The following is a 23,543-nucleotide window of genomic DNA, read 5'->3' as shown; positions in this document are numbered from 1 at the left end:
CATGGTTAAAGGAGGAAAAAAATCAAAACATCAAACAGAATTCCATGAATACTGGTCAACGGGGGTCAGACGAACAGTCAGTGTTCAGTTTAGTCATAGTGAGGTTGCCAGGTTTGGTACCAGTGGGCTTGTATAGGGACCAATACCCAAACACCCACCATATCTGGCAACCTGTGCTCTCGCAGGGGACACTCCTCAGAAGTTCTGAGTGGATGGAGAAAAAGTTCCAGTCTGTAAATCCCCCTAAAACCAAAAACTGAGTCATGAAAGTGGAAAAATAAGTTGAGGCCTCAGAATCAGTATGAACGAAAACAATGTCGACTCAAAATCCACCTTTTCCTGAGCTTTCAAATGCATAAACCACTGAAATCTCAGAAAAAGTTAATAAGCTCGATACAGTGGACCTTGAGATTCGGTTGCGTTGATACACACAGGTTGGAAAGCTTAAACAAACACTTTATATCACATTAATTTGTGAGCTTTAGAGGTGCTGGTCGGAGCATTTTCCAACTTTGGACTGAGCCAGGCTAGCTGTTTCCCTCTGCCTCCAGTCTTTATGCTAAGCTAAGGAAAGCTAATCACACCCTGACTCCAGATTCTTCTCATCCTTAGACATCAGAGCCAAACCATTGCTAAAGATCACAGATACGGATCAATAACCTTCTTACATCTCACATGCAGTGAAACCATATTTACTACACATTTCACTAAGTGACGACAGCTGAAAGCCGCATGTGCAGGAAGTGCTGGAAACAACGCTGTTTATTTCTAAATGTGTGTGAGACACTGTTGTGTGACTTCAACATAATCAAAAATAAAAGTAGCCACCAGGGAAGACAAATTTAAACCTGAACTCACTCTCGATGTGTCTGTTTTTAAAGGAAGTGAAAACAGTTCTGGCACACGAGGGCAGTTTGTGTTGTGAACTCTTTTCGGCTTTGTGAGACGCTTTGAAAGGTAAAAGTTTATTGTAAAAGTATTATTGATCTGCATATTTTTACCTGGAGTGGAAGCTGTGCAGTGATACCTTTAATGCAGCCAGTGTCCCGTGACATTTTGAAACCGCTCATACGCCACTTTGAAACCCTTCGTGCACTCATTCTCACATCAAGTTCACAGAGGAAGTGTGCATAGGTGGAGCGTATAGGTGCATAGATGGAAAACAGAGCACGCTTTCTCAAAGCATGACTTAACCAACATCCTGACATCAAATGTTTTGTCTGCATCTTATACTCAGCTCAGTGTTTCACTGACCTGCTGCAGAGACGGGTGAACTCTACATTTCTGTGAGTCGCGCTGCCTTCAGGAGCGATGTGTTGGAGTCTCCACGGCTGCTCGTCCTGCAGATTCTGCAGAACAGAAGGTCAGAAAAGCTCTTTATAATGCGGCATACAGGTTATTAAAGTTATTAGCAGGGTTTATGGATGCCAGATGTTACCCAAATATAAACAGTGAATGTACTGTATGTTTTGTATATTACCGTATATTAAATATGTGTAAAAATCTAAACAAAACATGGCCTTTTTCACATATTATCATATGATGCAATGCATATTCTAACAAGTCTCTTTGATGAGCATTTGAGATTGATTTATGCAACATTTCATTGTATTTATTTACACTCGGTGGCCACTTTATCAGGTACCCCTGTGCAGTTTAATGCAATCCAACTAAAACTTCGTCATAATGATGTCTAAAATGGTCAAGTTGTTGGACAAAAAATTTGAAATGCCACTCAATATAACGAAGTCCAGCACAACTCCACCTTTAACTGACTGTGACGTGATAGTTGCAGCGTATGTGAATGAGATAGTTCAGCTTTTAATAAATATGCAAAAATGTCTAATATCCTGTTTTTTACTTGCTGTAGAGGGTCTCAGCACTTAAACACTAAATACAAATCTGCTGCAAAATAATGAACAGACATATTGTTGACTAAATTAACAACACATTTCTAAAACATGCAAAAATATTTGTTGACAGAATGACTCAAAATAACAATTAATCAAAGTCAAAGTCAAAGTCAGCTTTATTGTCAATTCTGCAGTATGTACACGACAAACAGAGAATCGAAACCTCTGTGACAGGACATATATTAAACAGAAATAAATAAAACAACAGCAACAGGGAGTTATAGTCCAGGTTGTGTGTTTGTGTGGAGGAGGGGCAGAGCAGGGAGAGAGTTCAGCATCCTGACAGCCTGGTGGACGAAGCTGTCCCGCAGTCTGCTGGTCTTGGCCCGCAGACTCTGCAGTCTCCTCCCTGATGGCAGCAGGCTGAAGAGGCTCTGTGACGGGTGGGGGGGGGTCTCTCGCAATGCAGAAGGCTTTGCGAGTGAGGCGGGAGGTGTAGAGGTCGTGGAGGGAGGGGAGAGAAGCACCAACGATCTTCTCAGCTGCTCTCACGATGCGTTGGAGGTTCTTCCTGCAGGACGTGGAGCAGGCGCTGTACCACACGGTGATGCTGCTGGTCCCCGTGAAGTCACAAAAAAGGAACAAAAAAGAATAAAATCAAAGAAAACTGGGGAAAAAATTAAGCCACCATTACACTGAGAAATTGAGAACTGACATACTGTTTGAATGGTGTAAATAATGGCATCAAAAGAAGAGTTCAGAACAGTTCATGGTTGTTGTCCACAGCCTGAAACTGTTATTTTCTCTCTAAATACCTCTCTAACCGACCTAAACAACAAGGTTGTTTGTCAGGGCCTTAGTGTTGTCTAATCTGCTCCTCTGTAGTTAAGGTTCATCAGGAAAAGACTGTGGTCATGGTCAGGGGTGTGTCCTGAAATTTGATTGGCCACCCCAGGTGCTACGCCACTATCCAAAAGTATGATTGATCTGCACAGCGAGAGGCGGGACCATAGTTCAAAACAACAGTTTGAGGAGTGTGACAGACAATTTTCATAGCATTCTGATACGTTATAGACCAAATGATGCATCAATCAATTGAGAAAAGAATCTGTGGATTTATTCACAATGAAAATAAATGTTAGTTACAGCCCTACCATTGTGAAAACAACATCGCTAGATGGGTGAAGAATCAGAGTTTTTCAAGTATGCTTTTCTTTGCATGGAAGGATGTTGACATAAATCTCTGACAGGAAAATGGCCATTAAGTCTGCTGTTATCCAATCCTGAACTAGGAACTAGAGGAAAAATCATTCAATCATAGTCATTAGTATGAATACACTGGCAACGGTAAATGTCTGTACAAAATTCCTAACAAAATCGTTGTTGGGATATTTCACTCTTAGCAAAAGACGAGTGACAGACATTGCCTCAGCGCAAGTGTTTCTAAAAAAAAAGTCCAGCTTGTCTGTGTGTCTGTCTCTCTCTCTGTGTGTGTGTGTGTGTGTGTGTGTATGTGTGTGTGTGTGTGAGTGGAGTTTCCACCACCCACTCGTGGGAGTCATTTTCATTTACAACATCTAAAGTAGGAGGAGCGAGCTGCTCGCTGCTTTAAAATGATCCTCCAGTTCCCAGCAGCTGCATCATTACTAACAGAGCAGGACTGAGAGGTTGTGAGATCAGGGTGAGTAACAGCTGCTGCTTGTCTGGATCGCCGTGAATGTTGAGTTTGATGTTTATGAATGGACTGAGCTTTTGGTTATGTGTTCATCACTAGGATTTATTTTCAGTTATTCATTAATGAAGCTGAGTTATTCAGAATTTCAATTTTGATGAATGTTGTCATTCTTTTAAATTGTAAGTTTTACTTTTAAAAATAAAAGTAAACATATACATGATGATAGGACTGAACACTCTCATCTGCAATTCTGTTTTGTGATTTTATCTATTTATTCATTTAATGGCTAAAAAAAAAAAAATCATAACTGTCCAATTGCTAAATTGTGTTAATTGGGCTTTTATTTTGAAAATAACAACAGGCATGTTATGAGAATTAGCTAATGTTAGCTACAGAACTGTTAAGCTAACTTTTAAACTTTATTTTCATTACAAAGTTACATGACAAGAAACTTCCATTATACAGTTATTTAAAACTGCAAGGCAGCATCGTCAACAAGAAAATAGTTTACTGAGAGATAAAGAAGTAGGAAAGTCACGGGTAAGTTAGCCAAAATTAAAATTAAAACTGCCTAAGAATAAATATAGCTAAGGTTGCGGTAGCAAGCAAATGCGGTTAGCTAGGTGAAATCTTCGTTTTCATTTCCTTTTTTTTCAATGACATTAACACCTGGCGGATGCGTGTCTTCACAGATTTATTACCGCGTCTCTCGGACTGTTGGTCCCGTTGCTTCGCTTGGATAACGATGCGCCTCCGGTCAGACACGACCGAGACAGGCGGCCTCGGGTCGAACTTCACCCCGGATCACGGTGAGAGACCAGCGGGGGGCAGACGGTTTAAATTCCCGAAGTTCTGGGGAACCCCGAGCGGTCAGGCCGGTGTGAGCGGCTCCTCCAGGACCGATGGACGGCACTCACCCCGGGAAGAGGAGCCCCAGACCGGTCAGTTAACAGCTAACGTTTCAGCAAAAACATAAAAATAAGGACAAGAACGGGATAATCACCTTTTGTTCAGGTGACATGGGCACAACAGGAAGACACAGAAACCTTATAGGAGCCATGAACTGTTGTATTCTGTCAGCTCAAATCACATATAGTCTTAACTGACTAAAAATAACTGTACTGTATAATAATAGGCTGTAGAATTTCTGAAAGGATTATTGCAGGAACATTAATTATTAAAATTACTTTCTGAACAATAGGACTAGTAATAAGCATTAGTGTTAAGACACAGGGTGCATCCCAATTCTCTTCAACTGCATCCATGTTTCCTTCACTTGCATCCTTTCCTTGCGTCTTAGTCCCTCCCACCTTGGAGAGACGCAAGGAACCGGGCAAGGAGAGAAGAAACGAGGAAATATGTTACAGTTACTGTTAAATGAGACAGATTACAGAGCTGTCAGAAAAGGCAAACCTATGAGCCTTGAAACTCATATTTCACTCAGAGAACACGTGACGAGAGGCCGATGTGTTTGGTTTATATATCACTGACGGTTCTGTAAACATAACATTGCCATGTGAAGGCTTGTCATCATCTCTTTTAGGGAGGAAGTGACAATTAAGAGCACTGAGATGCACCCATAGAGAACAACAGAACCACTGTGCATTATTATTGAAAGACAGATTATTATTACACACACATATATCACTATACCACTTCCTCACAGAAAAGAATAACAGGAAGAAAAAGATGAACTTCAGGACCGAAGATATCCTGCTACAGAAAAATACCAAAACACAGCGAGGTCAAAAAGGCACTCAGCTGACACTTTCTGCCACGAACACTTAAAGTCTGAACAGTCATGTAGAAAATAAGATTAATACAGGAACATAAAACAATACCACAGGATATGGCTGCATCGCCGCTACACCCTGTGTAAGTATAATGTGACAGCAACAGCCTATTAAAGTGATTTTATGAGGAATTCTGTTGTTAGTATTGTTCCAGCTAAAATGATGGTTTTGATAATGGATTAATCATTGAAGCTGTGTGTCAAGAAAGAAAAGCAGAGTATTTGATGCTCTTCCTGATAAGAGATAACTGTGAGCTGCAGCCCTGGATATAATCTGTGTTTCTTCTAGCCGTTCCAGGAAGTTTAGATGGCTCATTGTGTTGTAAACACCTTTGCTTTTCTCCCTCAGTGACCCTCACGTTTGATCAGATCCTTGAGGCACGGCACTTGTGTGAAGCCAGCCGGCTGCTGATAGAGAGAGAGGAGCTCCTGTTCAGGGAAATCAAAGAGACAGAGGCGTTCAAAGATCACCAGGAGGAAGTGGACAAACTGGCAGCGGACTACAGAGACCTGGAAGGCCTGGTGATGCAGACTCTGAGACTTTCTCTCAGCCAGGAAGAGGTCAGCATGAGGGCTCTGACGTCTGCTGTGAAGGCCATGAACCAGGAGCTGAGCCAGGACCAGCAGTGGAAACAGAGGGATCAGACCCCGCCGGCCTGGAGGCCCTGCGGGTGGAAGAAGCTCCACGACGAGATGCTTCGCAGCTTGGTGGAGCACCGTATGGACAGCCCCTTGACCCCCCCTGCTGACCAGCAGCAGCAGCAGCAGTCGTCCATCCAGAGGGACATCCACGGCATGGGCAGGCAGCTGAAGGAGGACCTGCTGGTGGTGGTGGACGCGGTGAAGAGCTGCTACCCACCTGAGCTGGACATCTGTAATTTTTACGCCAGGTTGTACCACCAACACCTGAGCGCCAGACTCAGAAAGATCGCAGAGTTTGTCCTGGAGGACAAGGACTGCAGTTTCATCCTGCGCTGGGTCAACGAGTATTATCCAGAGTAAGTCAGGACTTAAGTTTACATTTAATTAGCAACTTGTACATTATTTCTGCGTCCATTCTGTGCTGTTGTATTTTTTTCCAGGTAGTAGCCTAAACATAGCATGATCTGTCAGTGTGTAGGTCCATCAGTCCTTCCTCTGTCCAACACGTCCATCCAAAGCAGATGGACGTGTGGGACGTCCCATTTTATGAGGGGAATGTAACTTCCTGCATTCTGGTGGAAGGGGGTTGGGTCCCACTGCAAAAGGGGGCACTGTAACAGGGCTAAATCAGACTTTTAGTCTTGTGTTGAATGTGTGGTGGAGACAGTGGGATGTTATGCAGAAATGCACACAACATTTACAGAAATATAACTTCTCACTGTGTCGTTGTACGTAAGTGTTCACAGCACGCTTCTAGACTTAAAAAAGACTAAAATCTCTCTTTAGTCGTCCCCTTATGTGGAATCAGTGACATGAATGAGGAAGTACCGCTTCCACCCTCAACCACTGACAAAACAGCTCGCCCTAAAGTTGTGCAACCGTGTGGAAAGTGTAGAAATCCGTTGCAGGATTGGTACAAATCCTGCGGCTCTGCACCCACAATCCAATATAAATACACTAGAATGCAATGCAGCAAAAGGACAGCTTGTGTCACACCCTGATGTTCACGCACCAGTTAGTCACAAGCCTTTCATTGGAAACAGCAAGTTCCTTCTTGTCCTTCTTTTGAACTTTCGTACCTGAAGTTGCAGAACAGGATGCGGGCAGGTTGAGGGAAAGCAGATAAAATGAAAAAGTGAATAATCCTGAGTTGCTGATGAAAGTTGTGATATCTGCTGTCTGTGTCAGAATCCTGCAAAAGGCCGAGCTGGCCAGCGAGATCGACGCTGAAGCTTTGGGAAAACTGCTGCCGAGAAAGTTGTTGGAGCCTCTGGAGGAACAGTACCTGAGCAAAGAACAGGTAACCTGAGCGGCTGCATTTCGTGCATTTCCTTATACTTTAGTTATGCTTAGCTGTTTTTGACCTCAGGTTGGTCTTCTACATATCCTGTAATCAGTCAATCAGTACGTCCAACACTTACAGACGGTCCAGAGTGAGATATCGCAACAACCAGAGGTCAGATTAGCATTAAATTTGCTGTTAATAATCATGGTCCCCATCAGATTAAGCCCAATGTTTTCAGGGGCTCCAGGCCACACAAAAGCCCCCTGCTGGTAAGGCTCTAAGGATAAGTAGATCATCAGTACGGTTGTTCCAACACTTATTGTGTAAATAATATGCAGTTTTAGTTTTATATAGGCAGAGTTATGGAGAATTCATCACATGTTGAACGTGTGATGGTAGTAATATATGATTAAAAGTCAAATCAGAAGCTGTGTGTGAAACACTGCATGTTTTAAATGACAGCAGCATGTCGCTGTGTGTTCAGGATGAGCTGACCACCTACATCGGCCGTGTGCTGGAGGAAGCAAAGCAGAAGTGGACTGACGGAGAGGAGCCGACGAGAGAGGACGGCTGCTTCGTCAGTCCTGTGGCCTACGACATCATTCAGGTAGCGTGATTCAGAAGAGTCCAAAGTAATGTGAAAACGATGATGAACCACCTGAATCTGCAGCTGCACTCGGCTTTATGAAGCTTTATAGTTCCAGCTCATTGTTTCGCTGTCAGGCTGCAGCCTCGCTGGTTTTCTTCACCGTCACAGCTCTCATAGCGTCGTTCTCAGCAGGCAGCTGTTTTCCATGACAAAGCTCTGAAAACACACTGAACACTCGCAGCAAACAGCATTTAGCAGCTTAAGAGACAGATATTTCCCTCAGGAGCTGGTGGAGACCAAAAACAGAGCTAAAAGAGTGTGAATATTGGACTTATATTCATCAGGTGGAAACAACTATGACTCCTGATGAACATGAATGCTTCGCTTTAACTAAATAAGCAACTGTTTGCCAACAAGTTCACCATATCAGCTGTTGTATGTCAGTGTTGGGATCACAACTTGTAACCAACCAACAACCAATATTAATACAATATAATAGCTTTGTTGTTGTTTCGCTATAATCACAAAATTCTTCTGTTATGCTGAGATGAGAAAACTTTAGAATGTTTGAATCTTACAATGTCAAGATTGTGTAATAATGATTTCTGTGCTGAAGTCACTAAATAAGCACATGAATGAATAATGTTACGTTCATGAAATGAACTTCTTGTGATCATGCGAGAACACGATGTAAAAATGAATCCTTCAGAGTTCCAACACAGTATTTTCCAGCCGGTCAGACCAGAGAAGAAACAAACTTCCTACACTGTGAGAAAAAGATTAACCAACAAGGAAGAAGCACATTTAATTATTCATAGAAAGTAATTCACATTCAGATCAAGGTGACAGTGTTAACAAGCTGCAGCCTGGTAAGTCGAGCAAGGAGCAGCACTGTCAGAGCTGGGGGGGGGGGGGTCAGTTTGTGTTAGTCTGACTGCTTGCATGGCTTTGGATCTTCCATTCACAAGAAGTGACCTGCAGTCTTCTCTCACTCATTTAAATGCTGTTATTGACTGTATCCTCCATCTGTCTTTAGCTTATCAATGGCAAAGTGAGTTCTGCTGAAAAGGTTGTGGGAGACCGGCACAAGGCCCAGACCATCACGTGCAAACTGAAAGATTTAATGCAGAGGTAACGAGACTCATGATAGTGTCACTTTAAAAGGCATTTGGTCTTAACAACAGCAACATTGTGGAAGTAAAAATCACCTGTTTTTGTTCATCTCCCGCAGGTTCAGCACCTTCCAAAACAACGTCATGAAGCAAAACAAACCGAACAGCAGGCCGTTCATCAAGGCGAATCTCGGCTGTATCCAGCAGTTCAGGTGCGTTTTAAACACCGGATGAGACAGAAATCTGAACATATTAAGATCAAATTCTGTTTAAAATCACAGCAGAAAATCTCCCTGTGAGCTAACGTGACTTCTGTGGTCTGTCTGCAGCGACATCCTCCATGGGAACATCCATCTGTTCCCGGAGGAGGTGCAGAACAACTGTCTGCTTATTCTGGCTGACATGAAACAATCTGCTCACTCCTATTTATTAAAACCAGTGCACGAGAACCTCAAGGTAAGTTTCATCACCTGTGTGTGTGTGTGTGTGTGTTTCAAAACGTGATGCTTCTCCTTCCTCTGTGTCCAAAAACCCTGAAGAACACATCAGGGAGCCACACTGTTCCTTCATTACAATGAATGCACACACTGTCGTTCAGGTGTTTCTGCACCAAGTGTAGAAAACTTTTTGGTATATTTTATTGTTTATTGTTTAGTATATTTTCATGTCTGGTATATCATCATTGCATTTACGAATATATTTTTACTGCATGTTAGTTTATTTTATTCTAGTATCTTAATTTTATTTTATAATCTTTCATATCTTTCTTATTATCTTGTTTCTAACATGGGGGGTGCAATGCAAATTTCATTGACGTGTCATGCTCAATGACAATAAAGAATCTTGAATCTTGAAAAAGATTCATCTTTTATAGGACAACACAGAGATTCCAAGGTTCTTCACAATAAAAGCATTTAATATAATTTAAAAATAGAATTTATAAAACAGAAAATCAGAAAGGAAAGGGACATTTTTAGATGTATATGTTTTATAACTGCGGCACTGGAGAACCATACAAATCCAGCTCCTCGCAGGTTTAACACCAACCCAGTTTTTTCAAACCAGGAAATTTGCAGAAATATTTATTTTATTGCAAATTCTCTGCGAGTGTGGATCAAAGTGTTAACAGTCGAATGTGTGTTTGCACCTCACACAGCCACACTACCGCAAGCTGGGAACCAGTGACTGGCTGCATAAGCAGCTGTTTGAGAAGCTGCTGGTCAGCATCGAACAGGAGCTGCAGGAGCTTCAGGGTTCGATTGAATCCTGCCACCAGGTAGGCAGAAGAGAGCACGAAACACACTCTTCAGAATTCAGTTTAAAGGAGAAGCTGCTGTCTTTGACTGCACACCGTGTAAAGTTAATATTACTAACATCCATTTCCAAAGCACGCTGTAGCTTACAGGTTTTGAATGTATTTTCATTTGCAGGGAATGATTGGTTTCTGTTCATTGAGTATGAAAATGATTTAGCTGAACACAAAACTTGTCCTTTGCTGTGACGGATTAAACAACTCCAGCAGGTGTCTACCAGAGAAAAAGCATTCAAAACTTTTAAATACAGTTTGTAAAAGAGTCAGCAATAATGTGAAGTATTTCTAGTTTTATAGTAAATGGATTAAAATATGTAAAATCAATTATAAATAATCATAAACTCACTTGAAAAGATCAAGTGGTCAGTTTAGCGTCCTCATTAGCTCATTAAAACAAATGAAAAGTAATTAAATTTAAATCTGAAGCCATGTATTTTCTTGACACTGGTTCCTGATTTGATGATTGGATGATTGGATTGATTTCAGATGCTGATTGGCCAGCTGCACCAGGAAGTGACAGCAGAATATGTGAAGAGGCTCCTGAAAGGAGACGTCAAGCTGAAGAACAAGGAGCTGCAGCTGAAGGCCTACACGACCGTCAGGGACAACGCTGAGAGTCTGCACGGGTTATTCATCGCAATGGTGAGACTCAAGCCCAAAATTACAAATTACAAACTTCCTACAGTTCAACATCTGGAATTCCAAGATAAAACACATCACTGAACTGACCACAGAGTGTGATTAACAAGCGATCCAGGAAAAATCCAGTGTAAAAACTCCCTGGTGTAGATTCCTGTCACAGACTGATCAGATGACTGTGTTTCACAGGGATCAAACAAAGGCTGGTTGACGGATATCCTGACCAAGATTGCACAAGTGCTGAAACTCCAAGACCTCCCGGCCATACAGATGCAAGTAGCATCACTGGGAGCTGCTTTTCCCGACCTCACGTAAGTTTACTCTCTTCATTCGCTTTAATACAAATATATAGAGCATCCATCACACATATGTGCTGGTCTTATTTAGGTCAGTTGTCTCAAGTGTAACTGACCAACAACGACAGAATAGCATCATTGTGCGAGTGGTTTACATAACTTTAGGATGAGTGGAAACAACCCCACATGTGCGAGAGAGCTGAGGGCCAACAGGAAGTGGAAATATCAGATGTTTCCTGGCAGCAGGGTGAGATTAGGATCTAAAAGCAGACATGCTGCAACTGGAGGTGCCAGTGCAACACAGTAAATCTTGTCTTTAGTTCTGGTTTGTGTAACATAAACCTCTTGCATGGCAGCGAAGCCAAGTTCTAACCTTAAAAAATACTTAATACGTTGATCCACTTTCTTGCTAAGAGTTAGATGAGAAGATTGGATTAGTTTATCTTAGCATAAAGACTGGAAACAGCTAGCCTGACTCTTTCCAAAGGTAAAAAAAAATCTGTATTTCTAAACCTCACTAAGCAAGCTGTTATATGTCATTTGTTTAATCCTCATGCAAACATAAATTCAAAAAAGACAATTTGTGGTTTGACAGGGAGTTACATGGTACACTTTAACTAAGGTATGCTTGAGTGTCCACATACTTTTGGCCATATAATGTATATAGAACACCTAGTTTAGCTTAGTCCTCTGAATGTCGGCCTTTGAGCTGTAATTCTTTAATATGACTTTATTACTTAAAATTGTCAAAAGGTAAACCCAGGTGTGCATCCAGACACATCACAGAAGTATAAGAGACCTTCTGCCAACAGTCGTCAAGTAGATGCAGAGAGATTGCCACAAAAATGACAAAAAACAAGCCTGGATGAGATCGGTGCAGTTATACTATATCAGCATATTTCTTTAACTGACTTTAAGTTAAGTAAACATGAAGTTACCTGCTCCTTGTCACCACTACCTTAGTTTAAATGTTGGCTGTGGGATGGATTCATCACTCACTGCTAAGAAAAAACAGTGCAATTATGTTTATAACATTTCTGTATTTGATTAACTTATCCAACACGTACACATCATCTATCTTAATGCACTTCAAGTACATAGAATATACAGGCAGGAAAGCTAACAGTGTGTGCTATGAAAGAGTAACAGCCCCTTCACATCCATGCTCAAGTATCTCAAGTTTGTGATAATATTAATCAATGTAATGTAATATATTATTGGGATTAACATGTTGATTTATAACCTTCCCCTCCCTTCTTACACCCACAGAGAGAAACATGTTTCAGCTCTGCTCAAACTCAAGACCGACTTCTCGCGAGCCAACAGGAAGACCGTCAAAGAGACCCTGTCAGAGACTCTGAAGGAGAACAGCTCGGTCACCGCTCAGCCATTTTTCTCCACAGTTCACGTCAAATGAGCCGCACAGTTCTCTTCATTTCAGTCACGTTAAAGTTGGCTGAAAGCTCGGTCGCATAATACCGTGTATTATAGTGCCTGCGTGTTAAAGTGTATTTTTTATATTAAATCAGTGCTATTTTTTGTTATTTTAATACTTACATGTGCAATAAAGAGAGAAGCTTTAATCTGATAGTTTTACAGGATGTTTCATGTCATGTGATGTACAGTATTTTTTTAGAGAACGTGTTAAATGTAATGTTGACTTTATTAACAAATCTGGTGAACCCTCTGCGTGATTTCACTGTGATTTTTTTTGCAGTTTGCTGCTGATGTGTGTGAACACACACGTGCTCTGAATGAACATTCACAACATTCATGGACATGAACCAGTGCTGCAGGGACGGACGGTGCAGATGTGCAGTTAGACAGGAGACAAACCAGACATGAATCTGCATAAACTGTTTTTTGGAAATTAGGAGATGCTGTGGGTGGATGAGTTACAAGTGAACAAGACACTGCTAGCATGCTAGCAGCTCTCTGAGGGTGTACAATAGTGCACTGGGCTACATGCTGACAGCAGCATGCTAACAACAACAGTCCAAACATGAACATTTTAAGGAGGTGTGAAATTTACCATTTCAGTTTAGCGTGATATTTTGACCTGCTGGTGGCGCTATATAGAAAGTCCAAGGGCCACCAAAGTTATTACAATTCATGCAATATATATGTGTACCACATTTCATGGTAATCCACCAGATACTTATTAAGATATTTTAGTCTGGAATAAAAATGTAAAAAAAAGTCTTTGGAGACATTTTCCCCAGGGAGGTCAGAGGTCAGGACTTAAATGACTTTGATTGTGCATGAACACCTAATCATGGGAGTAGTAAAACCCCCGAGCCTCCTGTTGGCAAGCATTAAGTGAGCAACATCACAAGCAGCCTAATCAGGCCCGAACAATCCCGGGAAATCATTGACTCTCTTGTGTGGGAATACAGGCTGTGCACGCTGGGCCGAGGTGTTTTCCAGCTTATTATTTCGCAGGTCTATATTTCCTCTCGCCAGCGGAAGGATATGAGTCTGTGTCGGCGTGCAGTTCTGTCCTGAAAGTCTGCCTGTGTTTGCATGTCGGGGAAAGACGGCGGGAGCGCTCGGGAATTCGTGGGTCATCACTAAAACTTCCTCATGGAAAGTGAGACGGAGTGAAGGAAGGTAAACTCATTAAAGCCGCTGGCGGTAAACTGTACTGGGAATAATCAGGCCGACCGCTGACTGGAAGCTGGTTGGTGGAAATTCACCGTGAGCCACCAACTCAGAGAGGTCATGGTACCTATTCATTAACTAGGATCACTGCCAAGGTTTCTCTTTGGCTGGGGTTAATGAGCATGACATTGATTAAAAATTTGTTTTTTATCAGTTCTGACTGAGTTCTTGAATGAAACAGATTTTCTATCAGTCGGTTGATTCGGTCAAAATATCTCTTCATCTATTGATGGATTGCCAAGAAAATGAGCACATTCATGCTTCTCTCCAGATCAGCTGTAATCCCTTTGGTGACAGCTTTTTCAATGTTAGCATAACACACTAGCATGCTAACTCAGATGCTGAACATTAAAATATTCAATATCAGCATATTAGCATTGGGTTAAGGTTAGCATTTAGCTCAAAGCACCACTGAGCCGTTGGCATGTTTTTAGTTATCAGTGTTATTTTTAGCCATGTTAGCACCAGTGCTCCGGAATGGCAATGTGTTTGGTTAAGACGACAACAGTGAAGGCCATGAAATGTTGACATTCATTGAATCCTATTGATTTTGATTTCCTGACTCCCCTTAACTTTGGTGCAAAAATTAATGTCCCTGTCAGGACGAAGTGCGATAACTTTGCTGATCCCTTAACTCTTAATCTGGTGCCATCGTCAGATCAAAATTTTGTTGAATACTGTCGTTTATGATCAAATACCTGCGAAACTAATCTCATTCCCTTTAGCCTCTGCTGTATGTTGAGTTTATAGCAAAGGTTAGCATGCTAACAAACTCTGGTAACATGATGAACATTATGCCTGCTTAAAATCAGCAAGTTAGCATTATGAGTATGTTAGCATGCAGCTCTAGGTACACCTGTACAAGTAGGTCAACAGTCTCACAGACCTGCTAGCATGGCTGTGAAACCTTAGATGATTTCCAAAATACTGTGTGTACTGTTTAATGTCTGCTTTGTCTAGTGTGTAAATGCGAGCTATGCCATCTGCTAAATGTTCATTTATTTTGCACTAAGTCATTAATGTTACCTGTAGAGCAAGTGCATGTGTCGACCTGTGCAGGTAATCTACTGTATGGCTTTAATGACTTTTGCAGTAAAAGTGTTTTTTAGAAGAGCTAAGAATGAATTCTCTTGTGACCCCTCACATTTATCTTGCAACCCATTGAAAGGTCCATCCCTCAGACTGAGAACCACTGTTCTGGGATCTGTGCTGTGTCTGAATAAACCAGTCAGAGGTGTCATTTGGGAGAAAAAATCTCCCATTAAGTCCCATTTTGCTAAGGTGATGTTTAGCTCCATCTAGTGGTGATACAGTGACGCCACAGACTGATTTTTCATTGAGCCATGCTGACATTTATTACTGACAGAAAAAGAAATGTGCCAAATATCCAATCTTTAAGCGTTTCAACAAAACAATCACCATATATAAATACAGTATATAACATTAAAAAAGTACAAATGCATTAAGTGTTACACTGAAGCAGAAGATATGACTTTGTACCGACATTAAAGAAGGAATGAAACCCAGTAAACCAAACCAGCACATCACACACAAAAAGTACCTTGTTTGGTTTCAGTAGAATGTATTATTAAAAAGTTTAACTCGTAGAAATCACAGACAAAAAAAAAGTGCCGAGCCCAGCTCCTGAAGTCGATAAAAAGGTTCAAGTTAAAACAGAATCTGTAGTTCAAGTATAATTCAGAAGTGTTTGATAGGCAACAAAAACAGCAGAATCTTTGCTTTTAACAGGAAAGTTTGATATTGTAGGATAGTCAATACTGGGAAGCTTCTGTAAAATATTTGCATAGTGTCATAAAAAAATAAATAAAAACTTAATAAATAATAATAAATAATAACATGTTGGAAAATTCCCCATGTAATAACTTTTAACAATGAAGAAACGGTGCATCAGCAGCTAACTGTCTACCTCTGAGTTAAGAGGACGGTCCACAAAGCAAATGACAGCAAACAAACTAAAAGTAAAGTCAAAACTGAGATTGACACGAAGAAAAAGACATTTTGTGACTGCAGCAGATGAAAAAGTAAACTTTTCTCTCTGATTCAGTCTCTTTAAATCAGACGTTCTCACAGTTTTCATGACTGACTGCAGATGATGTGAATATAACACATGCATGCACGTCACATTCAGGGGCCACGCTAAATGTTTCTGAGGGCCGCCACTGAGGAACACACTTTGAGGACCTACGTTTTAAATTGCTTGTGTTTGTCTTTTGATCATCAGAGCTCAACATAAAAATCTTGTAGAAATGATGTGACACTTCAGTTCACCTACGGAACCAGATTCTACTGTTAATGGTGTGCAAACATCCTGCAGCATCATGTGACTCTCCCTCAACCATGATCCACCTCAATATTTAAAAACATAAACATGCAAGCAACTAAACCTATTGAGCCGAAGTAGATCTGTTTTTTTGCACAGGCTTTTGATGGTTTAAAAGCTGAAGTGACAAAAAAAAACCAAAAACATAAATTTACAAGCAAGCAAATGCATTGAAATGCAAACTTTTTGCATAAGAACAAGACATTCTGGCAAACAAGACTTTAAAAACACCAGTTCACTTTTCCTGGAATGACAACAGCATTTGTAAGGAGACTGGTGACATTTAGGCTAACCCAAGCTTCTGTACTTTGATCCGTATCCTCAGCTCAGATTTGCGTAGTAACAGCAGTAATGGAGTGGATTCTAACAAGACTCAGCTCTGTCGTCTTCTCCGCTTGTTGCTGTTGATGCTCTGCAGAGCAGCTCAGCCTTCAGCAGCAGCCAAAACAGGAGAACCAGGCTGTAGATCTGGGTTTGGGTTCCTGCCCGGGAAGGGCGTCCAGCACCTCTCGTACCTGGCATCTGGAGAGACCCTTCCACCGGAGCAGGGCCGGCAGGAGATCCTGGTCCTCGCTGCGATTGAAGGCAGAAGACCAGAAGAGTTTGTGAGCTGCAGTTCCTCTAATGACCACTAGATGTTGACTTTAAGAAACTCCAATATGACAACCAAACCTAAACAGATACAAGTCAACAGAGAGCAACCACAACTTCACTCTGATCGAGAACCAAGAAAACTGCATTCAGAATCACATAGAAATTAGCAACAATGCAAATGACTAGAAGTCCAGCCCAGCAACATAAAGACACTCAAGAGTTTGTCATGATGTTAATCCGTCCAGGAAACGTGTTTTAAAGTCTGCGTCAGATGTAATATTTCTGTTTTTACTGGAACACCACATTATTATTACGATTATTATCTTTTTTTGCTCTGTATACATGACCACATACGTTCTTGTTGGGATATTACATTAGTCCGGGTGATTCAGTTCAGCTAAACTCTGCAGGTCCTCCTCAACTGAGACCAAAGCCAGAACTCTGAGGCATATTTCATTTGTTGAGCCCCGAAGGGAGCATGCAGTATAATTGCAGAACGATTAACGATAATGAATGATTTTGGTAGTGAGCTGGATTTAAAATGTGACTAATTTTTCTGTAATGACCTAATCTAAGTAAATTCTAACTTAAAGATTACTTACAGATAAGTAATACTTGAACAGTCCTCCTTCCACAGGCAAATTATCCTGAGAGTCGTCGCTATCCATTCTACTCTAAAAGATGACGCCTACGGTCAGTGTACTAATCTGTCTTTTGCTCTCTCATCACCTAGAAGACTTGATGGCTACAGTAACTGACACAGACTTTGGGGATTTATGGTTGTGGGTCAGTTCCTCAGAGGCTCAAAGAAACACTACTGGGCAAACTGGACCTAGATGTTTCATCAGAGAGATTTACCTCCACGTGGGGCAGTCCTTCTGCATGCTCGCCACTGTGAGCTTCACCACGTCGATGCCTTTGCACTCCAGCAGCTCTGAGATTCTCAGCAGCAGGAGGTTCCACTGCTGGACACCAGGAGCCTGAAGCAGCACCACAGAGACAGGTCAGGAAGCCGCTAATGGGTCAGCGTCATTGATCAGAAATAAGGACGAACTTTGACCTCACCAGGTCTGAGATGGTGTTGTGAAGCACCGCAGCGTCTGCGGCGACTGCTCGGCCGACGTCAGGACTCCAGCACTTCGCCAGTCTCTTCTGGCTGCTTCGGACGAGATGTTTGAGGTAAATGTGAGCGATACGCTTGTAGGCCTTATCCATCACCCTCTGAGACATGAAGACAGACAGAGGCACAGTGTCAAGAAGACAAGCGACAGAACCCAGAACACAAATATATTTAGACACAAACATGCTAAAGGACCAACAGCTAATAAGTGTTAAAGAAATCTTCTGAATGGAAAAACTGACACATATCTCGAGACTAGAAGAAGCAGAACTGGAATTCGCACCTTTTGTATGTCCTGACACCACGACAGCTTGGGGAAACACGCCTGTACTGCGACGATCAAGGAGAGGAACTGCTTGTTCTCCATTTTGAAGTAATTCTTGAGGTGACTCTGTGGGACAGAAATTGTGATTTAACAAACTAATTTTGTCAAACTGCTGTTTCTCAGGTAATGAAAGAAGCTTCACGCTCAGCAGAAGAAGAAGGAAGGAATAAGCTGAACAGCTACCTCTGCAAGGTCAGCTACCATCTCCAGCACAAGTTTCAGAGTAAAAGCCTCCATGTGTTCAAGCGTGTCCACAGTTTCCTGGAGGAGGGATCTTCTGACGCCTTCACCGCTGGTCTGGACGTGCTGCCTGAGGGGAAGCATCATAAAAGTCACCGTCTTTTATCATCATCATGTTCTCTTACGGTATGTTAGGCCTTTTAACCACGTGCATCCTGATTCACGTGTTTTAACTGCATTTGTATGTTGCATTGGCTTGTTTTTATTCTAAATGTCATATGCAAACCAAATATGCTTTAAGGAACAGCATGAAGTTCATATTTGGCAAAGAGACACTCACTTGAGTTTTTCACAGCTGTTCAAAGTCTTGAAGAAGTGTGTTGTTTCTGGTTTGTCCAGTTTTGCTTCTTTTTCAAGAATCTCAGTCTGCTCAGCAGTGTACCTACAAACCAAAGAGCATATAAAAACAATGCAACATATGTCATTACAAATCTTAAATCTGCAGTTGTTGTTGTCGTAATGCAGAGGTAAAAAATGATTCTCACCTACGCACAAACGTGAGCAGCTCCTGGAAACAAACGGCCCGGACGTGATCGGACAGTTCTGAGCTGATTCTTTGTGCTTCTTTGGGCATGGCGTCGATGCACTACAAGAGAAGCAAAAAAACAAAAGAACATTATTATAAGACAAACAAACAGAAGGACAAAGTGCTTTCAGAAAAGTACCTGAATAGTGTCCACATAAAGTCCAACGTAAGCTTCGTCGCAATCACCTTCCTGCCGTCTCTCAAGCTGCAGGATTTTCTCCAGGAACCCACTGACCTCTTCCTGTGGACAGAAAGACAGAAACGGTTTTCCTAAGAACAGTAGCTTACACACATAAAACAACGCTGATCCCAAAAAAGTCTGGACTGTAAAAGTTAATAAAAGCACAATCAATCATTTGCAAACGATTTATTGGTCCTCAGAGGAGGAACCCAGTTAAAAAGCATAAGCAAGTCTCATGAAGCAGCCCAAATAGTGTATTAGTTATTATATCAACATCATAACATTCTTACCTGCACATTTTCAAGCAGTTTGTCATTGGCTTTCGCGACCCATTCAGTGAACAGCAGGAAGTCGACTTTTTTTATGGGATCCATTTCTCGAAGGTCAGGATGATCCAGCAGCTCCTGACTGGGAAAGTACAGCAAACGGCCAACGTGAGAACTGAGCAGGTTTCACTTCTGTAGTCGACGCACACAGAAACGAGCAGCCACACTCCACCAACCTGCACTGAGGATGACTTTGCAGCACGTTAAGAGCCATTCAGAGTACGGCTGTGCACGACCAGCCATCAAATATACCCGGGACTTTCTTCACAAGTTTGCATTGTTGTGAAATCAAGATAGAAATAAAGCTTTGGGAAAGTCTCTTTCAGGGCTCTGATGTCGCCTAGGTAAGCTTTGTTCAGGATGTCTCAAGCTGACTGCAAGCTGCTAATAGAGTTGTCAGCACCGGGTGAGTGTAGCTGAGAAAATCAAGACCGATCACACAGTAGATCCGTTAAATATGAAGCTACTCGCACGTCAGAAGGACAGTTTATGAATATTTGGACTCCATATCTTCACTTTTCTAACTCCACAGTGGCTTCAATACTCTCGAGCGCTGTCCTTGGCTAGCCTTTGGCTCCTTTCCTGCATATTATTACAGCCTGACAATTTGAAACTTCTAGAATTGTGATCTGGGGTATATTTTTATTTATATATTCATTTTATTTCATTTATTCGACTATTTTATCTGTCTAGTCCTTTTTTCCTCACAGGGGAAGCCTTTTCATTGTACTGGTCAGATGTGAGAAGTACCACATGTGTACAGGCTGTCTAGACCAATGTTGTACTGAGTGCTGTTGATGTTGTTGTATTATTGTTTATGTAAAAAACTCAATAAACATATTTGAGAAAAAAAAATATGAAGCTACAGCCAGCAGGTGATTAATGTCATTAGCTTAGCACGCATACTGGGAACAGACAGCCTGACTCTGTGCAGTAACTAAATACACCTACCAGCACCTCTAACTAACACCTTATATCTCGCTCCATTAATGTGGAAAACAAGTGTAAAAACGACCCTCTAACAGTGGATTAGGTGCAAGACTATTTCCTGACCAAGACCAGCAACTTCCTGGAGTCAAACAGAACAGGGAGTCGTTGTTTTTCAGTAAAATATAAAATGTTAATTAGTTAGTTTTAAAGGCGCTGATAGAGGGAGTTAGGCTTAGAGTTAGGCGCAGCTAGGCTAGCTGTTTCCAGTCTTTATCCTCGGCGAAGATAACTATTTGCTGGTGGCAGATTAATATTTATCGTAAAGACCGGAGAGTGATATCAGTCCTCTCGTCTAACTCTTGGCAAGCAAGTAAATATTTCCGTCATCAGATGCACAGAACAACATTTGATTTTGCCCTGTCGGGGGATTATTACACATGTAAACATGAAAATAAATTAAGCTACAGTAGGTAAAAATGCAGGTAGATACCTCAGATATGTATGTAGGACCCACTTCATCAGCACAAGGGAATTCCTGGAGGAGCGGGTGTTCTGGAGCAGATCGCTGAGGTGATCAATTGTCTGGCGATGGTAGCAATCGATCAGACATCCCATCAGCCCCATGCTGTCCAGCAGGGGAGCCAGCTTCACAAGCTCATCGCGCACAGTTTCCTGCACGTTTAACAGGTGCCGCTGAAGGTTCTGGTCCAGATCTGCCGGTTGCTTTGGGAAGCGCTGGGACACAGATCTTTGTATGATGCGAACGACGCTCTGTTTCACGTCCTGCTGTCCTGAAATGGTCTCGGGCCGGATCGAGATGCAAGATCCATCCTCAAAGGTGATGTCGGGACAGGCCACACCGAGAAGTTCAGCCAGTTTCTGGAGCGTGACCTCTTCAGAAATCTGAAAAAGCTGCTGCTCGTTGGTGTTGAAGGTGTCCTGAGCCGAGGGGCCGTCCTGCCCCTTACCTGCGTGGCCGCATCCTATGACAGAGTTCATGTTAAGCTTTTACTTTAGAGTACTGCAAATATGACTTTACAATACAAAGAAATGATACATGTGTTACAAATGACTTTTACTTTGTTCACTTTCGGTTTGTACTTTTCCCCTGAACTCATGAAACTTACTGGATGTTCTCATTTAATCAACAATGTGACATTTACTTTGATGAACAGGTTGCAGAAGCATCCACAAGTTCCTCTCAAGTCTGTCAAGTTAGGTTTCTTGCAATAGACACTCGTCTCAATGACAACAATCACTCATGTTTCATATCACTTTTCAGTAAGTTCACGTGAACAGTGGTTCGCGTGTTCACGTCAGAGATAGCTGGCCAATGAGAGTCGGTTGCATGCAAGTCCAACCTCTGTACAGAGCATTCCCAGCCCAAGGAGATAACTGTGAACCACGCCTGGAAATCTGTGCTCCTTCTGACAGAGATCCTGCGAGATAGTCCAACTAAAGAATCGGGCTAACACGTGCATGTCACAGTATGCTGACTTAATCCTGTGCAATGATATTTCAGTCTTGAATTGGTCTCGTCCACATTACCAAGCAGACAGAAGTGATAGAAACAGATTATTAGTCACACGTGGGTCATGGCTGGAAATGTGAGTCTGTTGGTCAGTTCGTCGCTTTGACCCAGACTGAAACATCTCAACTTCAACATCTACTGGATGGGGTGGGGGGGTAGGCCTACCATTTGTGGATTTCAGTAAAATATCTGCACCACTGTTGGACGGTTTGCCTTGAAAGTTGGTCCCCAGATGATGAGTTTAGAATCAGGTTTATTGCCAAGTAGGACTTCACGTACAAGGACTTTGCTTTGGTAACGTAACAACTGTGCTGATCCTCTGTCTTTCCATGTAGTGCCACCATCAGGTCAGAATTTTAATTTGTTGGACATTTTGATTGATGGACAAATATTTACCAAAGCAGTGACATTCCTCAGGCCTCAGCTGTTCTCTGTAGTAATTCTAAAAATGTTAGCATGCTATATGGTAAACACTTGCTGAACATCAGTATGCTGGCATTGTCATTGTGAGTATGTTAGCATGCTGATGTTAGCATTTAGATCCAATTACCACAGTGCAAGCTCATAAGCTGTTAGCATGACTGTAGACTCTTATCTCTTTGCATGTGTGCTTTTAGCATTTTAGCATGCTAACTTTAGCTTTTAGCTCAAAGCATCACTGGGTCCAGCCTTACAAAGCCCCTAACATGGCTTGAGACTCTCTTAAGTTTGTTCTAACATTAGCAGCAATGCACACACAACATAAATAAAACGTTTTTTAAAAAACATTTCTGTGCACTTAATATTAATCATGATTTTGCAGTGAGTTCACATTTTATGATTCCTTGTTTATTGATCCTGACTAAGCATGGTTTAGCAAACCAAAGCAGAATATCAGGTTTGTTTTCTGAGGAGCAAAATAAAATAAGATCAGGGCCAATAAAAAGTTTATATGTACAAGTCACACAACTGTCAGACACCAGCTCAAATAAGCACAACAGCATTCCACAAGGTGAAATCAGGGTATGTTTGTACTCCACAGCATGCACGATATTAACAACAGAGGCCATGCCAAAGTTTGATCTGGTCAAATTTTAACTCCTGTGTCCTTTAGAAAATCTAATCTTGAAACACACCTCAACAGATTTGCTTTTAGAGAAGTCAATCAGAGCAGACAAGGAAGTGAAAGTACAGAACAGTTGCAGAGTTTTTTTTTTTGCAAAAGTTGTTTTTCTGTCATCTGTCTTTTGTTGTTAACTCAGATTTAAGAGGCTCTTTAATGTGCGTTTCCAAATCTACACTGAAAAGACAGACGATTGCACAAGAGGATAATAATGATGGTCTAACTAAAAACAAGCTCGTAAGTGCATACAATCTAATAAATAAATAACAGACTCTCACCATCTTGCACTTCTTTGTTATCCTCCATCAAAGCTCTCCTGCTGTCAGTCCTCTGAGGTTTTCTCCTTCCTCCTAATTTCCACATTTTTTTCATGACCATGTTTAAAGTTTTACAGGTTTATTGCAGCTTGTGCAGCCCGTCTCTCGTCTCTCGTCTGGAGTGCTGCTCAGAGCGGAAGCCGTCTGTGAATCA

At 41.7% G+C, this 23,543-nt stretch overlaps 2 protein-coding genes across 3 annotated transcripts; one reads left to right on the top strand and one right to left on the bottom strand.

Annotated features, from left to right (window-relative positions):
* The first annotated feature begins 1,225 nt into the window (after window positions 1-1,225).
* Window positions 1,226-12,882, top strand: LOC121618392 (tumor necrosis factor alpha-induced protein 2-like). 2 transcript variants are annotated; one of them, XM_041953879.1, is made up of 12 exons: window positions 1,226-1,363; window positions 4,221-4,469; window positions 5,670-6,318; window positions 7,151-7,262; window positions 7,732-7,854; window positions 8,873-8,967; window positions 9,068-9,160; window positions 9,278-9,404; window positions 10,105-10,224; window positions 10,747-10,902; window positions 11,089-11,210; window positions 12,465-12,882. In XM_041953879.1, the coding sequence occupies exons 1-12, from the start codon at window positions 1,312-1,314 to the stop codon at window positions 12,610-12,612; spliced, it is 2,046 nt and encodes a 681-aa protein (XP_041809813.1). In that variant the 5' UTR covers window positions 1,226-1,311; the 3' UTR covers window positions 12,613-12,882. The 2 variants fall into 2 exon arrangements, with proteins under 2 accessions (XP_041809813.1, XP_041809815.1); XM_041953881.1 differs by lacking the exon at window positions 1,226-1,363 and adding an exon at window positions 2,418-3,534.
* A 2,320-nt stretch (window positions 12,883-15,202) lies between these two features.
* si:dkey-196h17.9 (exocyst complex component 3) lies at window positions 15,203-23,518 on the bottom strand. The gene is made up of 11 exons (XM_041954223.1): window positions 23,351-23,518; window positions 20,930-21,422; window positions 19,474-19,591; window positions 19,142-19,243; window positions 18,962-19,062; window positions 18,757-18,858; window positions 18,420-18,546; window positions 18,195-18,302; window positions 17,857-18,012; window positions 17,650-17,771; window positions 15,203-16,770 (listed from the first exon to the last, which is right to left on the bottom strand). The coding sequence occupies exons 1-11, from the start codon at window positions 23,448-23,450 to the stop codon at window positions 16,629-16,631; spliced, it is 1,671 nt and encodes a 556-aa protein (XP_041810157.1). The 5' UTR covers window positions 23,451-23,518; the 3' UTR covers window positions 15,203-16,628.
* Between the last annotated feature and the right edge of the window lie 25 nt (window positions 23,519-23,543).

This window comes from Chelmon rostratus, chromosome 15 (genome assembly GCF_017976325.1).
Source record: "Chelmon rostratus isolate fCheRos1 chromosome 15, fCheRos1.pri, whole genome shotgun sequence".
Classification (NCBI taxonomy): Eukaryota; Metazoa; Chordata; class Actinopteri; order Chaetodontiformes; family Chaetodontidae; genus Chelmon; species Chelmon rostratus.
This window is presented reverse-complemented; position numbering and strand designations above follow the sequence as displayed.

Coding starts and splice junctions, on each gene's coding strand:
- LOC121618392 (XM_041953879.1), top strand. CDS start 1,312: ATGTGTTGGAGTCTCCACGGCTGCTCGTCCTGCAGATTCTGCAGAACA. Junction 7,263..7,731: donor AGTACCTGAGCAAAGAACAG/GTAACCTGAGCG, acceptor CTGTGTGTTCAG/GATGAGCTGACCACCTACAT. Junction 7,855..8,872: donor TGGCCTACGACATCATTCAG/GTAGCGTGATTC, acceptor ATCTGTCTTTAG/CTTATCAATGGCAAAGTGAG.
- si:dkey-196h17.9 (XM_041954223.1), bottom strand. CDS start 23,450: ATGGTCATGAAAAAAATGTGGAAATTAGGAGGAAGGAGAAAACCTCAG. Junction 19,244..19,473: donor AACTGCTTGAAAATGTGCAG/GTAAGAATGTTA, acceptor TTCTGTCCACAG/GAAGAGGTCAGTGGGTTCCT. Junction 18,013..18,194: donor GGTGTCAGGACATACAAAAG/GTGCGAATTCCA, acceptor TTCATGTCTCAG/AGGGTGATGGATAAGGCCTA.